General features: G+C 53.9%; 1 protein-coding gene across 1 annotated transcript in view; it reads right to left on the bottom strand.

Annotated features, from left to right (window-relative positions):
* The window catches only part of RSPO1 (R-spondin 1), a 20822-nt gene extending 15192 nt beyond the window's left edge, over window positions 1-5630 (bottom strand). The window contains exons 1-2 of the mRNA XM_019657832.1: window positions 5350-5630; window positions 463-840 (exon numbers count right to left, since the gene is read on the bottom strand). Coding sequence (XP_019513377.1) covers window positions 463-556 — 94 coding nt within the window. The 5' untranslated portion in view covers window positions 557-840; window positions 5350-5630. The remainder of the gene's footprint in view (window positions 1-462; window positions 841-5349) is intronic.
* Between the last annotated feature and the right edge of the window lie 2625 nt (window positions 5631-8255).

The raw sequence follows: 8255 nt of genomic DNA, 5'->3' as shown, positions 1-8255 counted from the left end.
AAGAAAGAAAGAAAGAAAGAAAGAAAGAAAGAAAGAAAGAAAGAAAGAAAGAAAGAAAGAAAGAAAGAAAGAAATGGCCCTGAACTGTCAGTGAGAAGGGAGCCAAGCACCCTGGGGCGGAGGGTCAGGAAGCATCTCCACAGATAGCACACAAAGCTGGTGTTATGTCAAAGGGCATAATCCACACACTGGATCCTCATGAGAGAGGGGTTAATCTAGAAAGCAGAGCCTTCAAAGGGGAACATAGACAAAGTGAGGAATCTACATGATGGGCAATCTCAACAAATTAATCCACAAACTGAATAATCCACAAACAGGATAATCTATTGAGTAATCTACACATCTGTAATAGACAAAGTAGAGATCAGTAATGGTCATCACAGAATGAAGCCACCAGAGGCTCTCTGGTCCCCAGGTGGCCCCCTCCCACTCCCATGGCTCCTCGCCCTGTTCATTACTCACTCCGCCTCTGTCTCTTCCCTTTGATCCCCCGGCTGCCAGCAGTGAGATGCATCCAGCTCAGAACCAGGGCCACCACACACAGCCCAAGCCGCATAGTCACTCGCCAGCTCTAGGCCCCTGGTAGGAGGGGTGGTCTCTGGGGCAGTGGATGGCGCAGGGCTCTTGCTAACGCCTCCGGGGCTGGGTCAACAGCAGGAGGCCCAGGCCTGGGCCGTGTCCCAAATCCACCATAATCTTAGGTGGGGACAGAGAGGGTGTAGGGAGCCCACTTCTCCATCAGCCCATAAGGATGTCCAGAGAGCTTTCCTCAAAGGCACTTGGGAGTGTCACATGGGAGAACTTGTTGTCACTTCAGCAGGGACACCTCCAAAACCCAACCTGTTGTGGGAGGAGAGAGAATGATTAATTCCAGGGTACTATGGGGTCCCCCCAATTTATGCCTCCTATACTCCCATGTGGTCTCCTGCCCAGGAGACTGTGAGAACTCAGAATGTTTGAACATCACAAGTTGCCCACCTGGCACCCCCATTGAAGAAATCTATTCCTTTTCCTATCTTGCAGAATTCCCTAACCTGGGACTAGAGCTGGCTACCCAAGCAGCTGGAATATGGTGGACCCTCAAACTAAACTTGTGGATCATTGGGAACCAGCTGATCCTTACCCAATATTGGCCAGTTCTAACTGGAAGTCCTTCTTTAGGTCTACCCTACAGACCCCATGCTGCAGTAATATCATGTCTATTAAAGAGAAGCTCTCTCTGTCCTTCTGTGGCTGACCCCCCAGCTTTCTCATCCCAGTGCTGCATCACCCATATGTCTTTCACCTGTCCAGGAGCTAGAGCAGTGGCCCCTGACAAGCTGGCAGACTCTGCGTGGCCCTCTGGGCTTGGCGGGAGAAAAGGAAGTAAGGCTTCCCCGGCCACAGAAACTCTGACACAGCAGGCCTGGCGGGCCTGGCCTTTGTGAGAGGATAAAAGAGGCAGCTATGCCTGCCCTGGCCAGAGACATAGAGAATGGGGATAATCCCCCAGCCCAGTGAAAGCCAGGTCTCTGGACCGCTGGCTGCGTGATGGGGGCAGGGGGGAGCTAGTCCTTCCCCAACAAAATGTGTCTGGGAAATTGGAGCCCAACCTGGGAGTCAGAGGATGGAACCCCAGTGCACACTCACAGGACTGAATGCCCTCACAGCAGAGGCCAGCCCAGGCTTCACTGCATATCCACATCCCCTCACACAGGGACAGGAGGAAACAGGGAGACTTCAGGAAGCTTTGTACCTGCCGGGGAAGCATCGCCCTTCCATTCACTGGTTAGATGCCTTTGGACAAGTCGCCTAGCCTCTCTGAACCTCAGACTCTTCATCTATAAGATGGGGATATATATGCCTATTTCACAGGCTTGTTCTGAGAGTTGGCTGAGTTTTGGCTTACGAATAAGAAATCTGAATTGCTGGAGTAGAGGTGCCCTTCCCAGCCCCTGTCCCAATGAGCTCTCTCTTTGCCTCTCAGAGAGGCCCCAGGAGAGCCCACCTGCATGGGAGATAAATCATGGTTCCTCAGGGGAGATCAGCACCTCCCTCCTCAGTCTCTCTCACTGGCTTTGAAGGCCAGACACACACAAGTGGTTAAGCTGCCTGTGAGAAGTGTTTACATGAGGCTGATGGATCCCACCTGGTGCTGGGGCCAGAGCCAGCAAAGATGCCCCTAGCCACCCTTAATGCCCTGTGGGCTGCCAGCCCCTACCTACCCCTCCAGTGCTCCCTGCATGACCTGCCAAAGCCTTCCCATCCCCCCTACCCCCCACTCACACTTCCATCACCTTGAGTTTGTCAAACTGAGGTCTTTAGCCCCAAGTACATAGTCTCAGAGGTTGGCCATAGAGCATGTGAGGGTCAAGGGCACAAACTTCAGAGTCAGACTGCCTGGCTTCAAATGTTGGCTCCCCTACTTATTAGCTGTTACTTTGGGCTAATTGCTTAGCTGGTCAGAACCTCAGTTTCCTTATCTGCAAGAGGGTTGTTGTTTTTTATAGCTTAAATGAGTTAATACATGAAACTGCTTAGAATGATGCCTGGCACATAGCGAGGACTCAACAATATTCACTGTATTTTCTACGACCAAGACTTAATTTTGTGGCTGCATTCCAATGGTCATCTAAGAAGCAATATAAACAGTTTTTGTTGTCATCTAGATATGCATCTTAACACTGAGCACTGTTATGCAATTTCCATATTTGCATTTATCTCTATCGTTGATCACCTTGGCCCCAAAGTGATTGCTCAGAGTGATAGGGTTAACCTTTCACTGCAGCATTTCTCAAACTGAGATTGAGGACCCCAGGCAGATATATTCTCAGGGTACCATCGGTCTTTACACTGGACAGACTCTGGAGGAGAAGACCACATCAGAAACACCTGGTGTTAAATGCTGGGTCTGTGAGACTTTGGTCTCACTGTGGGATCAGTGCCTCTGGGGTCCTTGGTGCAGAAAAGGTCTCCTGTGAACCTCTGCACTCCCTGTGCCTGTCCTGCACAAAGCGTGTCACTTCAGGGTTAGTGCTCAGCAAAGGTTAGCTCCCTTCCTCTCCTTCCCTCTAATTCCCTACCCCTCCACCCCAATCCTCCCAGGTCTTAGCTTTCAGCCAGCTCTTGCCATGCTCACCCAGTCCTGGCCCACTCCCACTTGAAGCACCATCAAACCAAGATCTCAGCTAGGAAATAGGGAGGAGGGTCTAGAAGTGACTGCCACTGGAACAAGTGACACTGGTCTCTCTCACCCACCACTGAACAGGAAAAGTTTCAAGCACTTGAAAACATACGGTATATGCAGATAGAATCAACTCTGAAAAGGACCTAAGAGTTTTTTATACCAGGGGTACAAGCAACAAATAGGAAGGAAACTGCATGTGTATGTATGTATGTGGGTGGGGGTGGGGCTGGGGGTAAGAAAGCGAAGGGCAAATGCTCCATCTAAAGGGAGCATATGCTGTTCACTTGCAGTTGGTTGTTGATAGCTAGAAATAATGACTCAGTACTACCAGATCTGATTTTTTAAAAGTTGAAAGTTCAGAATTTTATGTCAAATCTGATTTTAAAAGCTGGATATGTCTCAGACTGGGAACCCCAGCTCATCCCTGCCATTCCCCACCACACACACCACTTGCAGTGGACGTGCGCGCGCACACACACACACACACACACACGTGGACTAGGGCTGAGAGAGGAGATAGGAGCTGATGACTTTCTTTTAAGTAGCCTGCCTTATTTCTGTTCGTTCCCCTGTCCGATTTCCCTTGCCCCCTGGGTTATATGGCAGAAGCGGTTCATGTTTTGAGGCCCAACGTGCTGGCAGTGATCAAGGTCTCAGGCATCTGTGGGGGGTGAGGCAGCGCATTTCGTCTCTGCCAGGGTGGGAATGAGGGATTCGTATGCATCACCGACCTGCACCGCCTGCCATGTGCTAGGCTCTCATTTACTCCTCAAGGAGGAAAGTAAAATTCTTCCTCTTTTACTGGCAGGCAGAGGTTAAGGGTCTTGCGCTTGCAAACCTAGTCAGTGACCAGCCGCTTCGCTACTTAGGACTGGGGATCTGGAGGGCGGGGCAAAGAGCAGGGAGTTGGGGCGTGTTCGGCATGAGCCAGCTGGGGGACTAGACCCACGGAGGTGGGGAAGGGGCTGGAGGCAGAGGCAGAGCTCGGGTGGGAGACCGAGGAGAGAGGCCGCTCGTGCTAGGTGGTCCGGAGGGCACAAGCTAGGGAGGGGGACACAGTTGGGGGTGGAGCTGAGGGCGGGGACTCAGTCCCCCCAGAGGGCTGGAATACCTTTCACCTTTTTGCTTGCAACACTATCAGGATAAATTGGTATTCCGTCCGGGGCCGGACACAGACCCAAAAATGTAAACCATCCACATCATTTCTCATTAGCCCTCCCCAGGACCCGCTACGGGTGTAGAGTTTTGGCCGCGGTGTGGGCTGGCGGGTGGGGGCAGAAGAATTGCTAGACTGGGGGCGGGACCAAGTGCTTGCCTGCCGGACCTGTCGGGATTAGGGTCCGCCAGAGCTAAACCAGGTGCTGCCTCCCACCCCCGCCCCCAACACCAAGGGTGAGGTCGTCCCTCCATCACCGCTCCAAGCGTGCAAATTCTTCCCTCCCCACCATCCGGAAGAGGCCCGACAGGTGCAGGGGGAGGGGAGGCGAACCTGAAGTCCCCCGACTGCCGCCCCCCCCCCAATCCAAGAATACTCGCGAAGTCCAAGAGGCCAGTTTCATAAGAAAACTCCTGCCCCAAGTGCTCGTACCCAGAATCCGCCCTTGCCCTCCTGGGAGCCCGGGGCGAACACACAGCCCCCACCTCTCCCCAACCAAGCAAATGTCATCCTGCCCCGCGGGCCACTGAGCCGCGCCACCTCGCAGCTCAAGAGGGCCGCCGCGCAAGCTGCCTGCCACGTCGGACCCGGGCCGGGCCTGCGGGACTGGGGTGGGGATAGGTAACCCAGGGGCCGTAGGACGAGGAGAAATCCGAGATGAGACCAGGGATCAAAGCTTCTGACTTGGGGGTGATGTTGAAGGGGGCTGGCGGACTTGGGGAGTTCAGAACTACGAGTGAAGACGATCACTGGGGCTGCGGGGATGAGGGGAGCCCGAGGTAGCAACCGGAAGGCGGCTGCCCACTGGCTTGCGGGATGACGCGGGCGGAGGGCGGCAGGACTTGCAGGAGGGGTTCCAAGAGGTGCCCTCTCCCGCCCTCGCTGACCGGAGCGCAGTCAGAAGTCCCCTTGCTGTCTGTCCCCCGCGCTCAGCTCGGCCAAGCCCCGACGGGAGGGCCCACGGCACCCCAGGCCCCAGGGAAGGGGGCGCTAGGGAGGAGGACGGGGTAGCTCAGGGGGGACTCACCTCCACGCTGCCAGCCGCGGCGGGGACAGGCCCGGGAAGGGCGAGGGCGAGGCCGGCTCACTCGCCCGCGGTAGGACTGTCCCGGGCTCCCGGCTCTCCCGCGCTCCGCCCGCGGGTTCCCAAGTTGCTCAATCTACGGACGGCTCACGCCCTCCGGGACCAGAGCCCCACCCGGCGAATCGGTCCTCTGGGGCAGCTCGGTCCGGCCCTCGCTCTCCGCAATGCCCCTCTTGGCGGTCCGCTCCCGGCTCTCCACCCGGTGCTCGTGCTCTCCGTCGCGCCTCCGCTCGGCCGGAGCTCCCAGCTCGGAGAGGAGCCAGTCCTCCGCTCGCACGAGGGAGGGAATCCCCCCCTTTGCAGTCCCACCTCCGAGCCGGCCCCCCTTCCCGGGATCCACAGGAAAAAACGGACTGGAGCGCCAGGCCCGGGAGTCCGTAGCCCCCTCCCGCACGCCCTGGCCCGCAGCTGGGACGCTGCGTTTGGAGCGCAGGACTGACAGCCGCACGTGTGCTCTCGACCCGGGCGCAGACCCTCTGCCCGTACTCCTCCCCTCCCCGCGCCCTGCATCCCGGGGATTCCACGCAGCCAGAGTCGGGGCTGCAGCTGCAGCTCCAGGCACCCTGAGGTCAAAAACAGGGCTGAGGAGCCTCGGGAAACCTCAGTTTCCCTATCAGGATTCTGGAAAATGACAAGGAACAAGCTCAACAGGGTCTGTTGTCCTGGCCAAACGCCCTCCTCCTCTCAGGGTCAAGTCTTCAGAGCATCTTCGCAGTTCAGAGAAAACGTGAGGCTACAAGATCCCTAGCACCCAGGTGAGGACAATTCCACACGGAACTGGTGTAGGAGAGTGGGGGAGACTTTGAAATAAAACCTAAGTTCAAATCCTGACTCAATCACTGACCAGCTGTGCGGCCATGCCTAAGTTACTCAACCTCTCTGAGCTTCGGGGTTCTCATCTGTTTTGAGGGTTCAGTGAAATGAAGGATCCAACCTCCATAGAGCCTGATAAATGGTAGGGGCTCTATAAATGTTTGTGGAATGAGCCCTGAAGGGTTGCAGACACCTGCCATGACCCAGATGATGTTGAAGTCAAGCCTGAAGAAGAGAGGCAGGGAGACTCACTTCTCAGGGTGGCACCCAGCTGCTCTCCAGCTCCACTTCAGAGCAGGTAAAGGAAAAGGGGCTAAAACTGTAGTTAGCAGGAGTTAAGTGAGAGCAGAAAAGCTATACTGATTGTGTGTGTGTGTGTGTGTGTGTGGGTGTGTGTGTGTGTGTGTGGGTGTGGTGGGGGGGAGTAGGGGTGGTGGGTAATGAAGACAGGCTGTGGAATCTCTTCAGGAGAGGAGAGGAGAGCACTACAGAGACAAGAGCACAGTCTTTTAGTGACAGGGGAATGGATAGCATGACCCTTGGTGTGTCCTAACAGCCAAGGAGCAGGGATGGCGGATGGCAAGAGAAAGTGGAGCCCTTGGGAGTTGGGTCCGAAACGCGCTGTGTCTGGGCTCAGTCAGTCAGAGCATGGCCAAGTTTGCAGGAGGCAAATAGCCACTTCCGAGTTGGTGCTGAGCCCCCTCCAACCTCCTCTCCAGCCCCTCCCCTCGCCCCTCTACCCTGAGCCTTCTCTGTGTCTCACTGGCCCTTGGCTCTGCTCCGTGCCTAATCAAACAGCCCCAAATGCTGAAAACTCAATGTTTATTTTATTTTATTTTTTTACACACTTGCATAACTCCCTGACAAGCCACGCCAGGCGTTGGGCTTTTTGTTTGGCTTTATTTTGTTGCATTTAGGGGAAAAAAAAGAGAGCAAGAGAGAGAAGAGAAGGAATAACACAAACCACCGAGCCCTAGAAGCTGTCTTAGGCCAGGCAGTGGGCTCAGATTTCCTGCCTGAGGAAAAGTCTGTGGGAGTTGAAGGGGCTCACTACTAGGCTCAGGAATGAGTGAGAAAGGGGAGAAAGCCACCTGGGTCAGAGAAGATAATGAATTAGAACCATGTGACAATGATGGGTGAATAACGAAGAGCATTTCTTGTGCATCTAATATATGCCAAGCACTGTGCTTGTTTATATATCGTTCCTTAATTTTGCAACCATTTTACTTTCCTTTTTCCTTTTTCTATTTATCTTATCAATGTAAATTCTGAGCCTTCGAGAGGTCAAGCAGTTTGCTCAGGGACACATGACCTGAAAGTGGCCAGCCCTGTTCCTATTATACTAAATGACTTGTAATTTCCCTTAGAGAGCCATGTTGCCCTGAGTTTGCATGTGCTGTTCATTCTGCCTAAAAGTGCCTTTTTCTCTGACCCTTCTCTTATCATCCTTCAAAATGCCCACAGGACGTTTCATCTGGCCACCTTGCACATCAGCCTTGTATAGACTGCACATTATTCATCACTAGCTTGCGACTGTTTTTCCCACTATACTGTGAACCCCTTAGGACAATGACTGTGTCTGACTCGTCCTTATGATCCAACACTATGGACATACTTAATTGGATTGTACCTTTTTTAAATCCTGCAAGATGATTCAGACAATGTTATTCAGATGATGTCCCAGGTCCCTATCACAACTCACCCAGGCCAAGATCATCATGCTCATTAGAAGACCAAAGGTCGGTGGACTGGACCAGGGCAGTAGCTCCTAGAGATGAGCAAAGTTCTTTATACTTCATGTTATCCTTTTTTTAAAGGTTTTTTTATTGGGGAATTGGGGGGAGGGAAATAGTGTTGGGGAATCAGGGAAGGGGGACAGACAAGTTGCTGTTCTTCAGTCTAGTTGTGGAGGATGTCACTTCACTGGCCCATGTTGGCACCATCACTGCGCTCCTCCCGGGTGAGGCAGTCGCTCGCTGGCCATTGGACGGCCACTCACGATGGCTCACGGCAGCTCATGAAAGCACACACCAGCT

Source organism: Hipposideros armiger, unplaced genomic scaffold (assembly GCF_001890085.2).
Source record: "Hipposideros armiger isolate ML-2016 unplaced genomic scaffold, ASM189008v1 scaffold_10, whole genome shotgun sequence".
In the NCBI taxonomy this organism is placed as follows: domain Eukaryota; kingdom Metazoa; phylum Chordata; class Mammalia; order Chiroptera; family Hipposideridae; genus Hipposideros; species Hipposideros armiger.
Note: the sequence above shows the minus strand (reverse complement) of the source record. Positions and strands in the feature narration are given on the sequence as shown.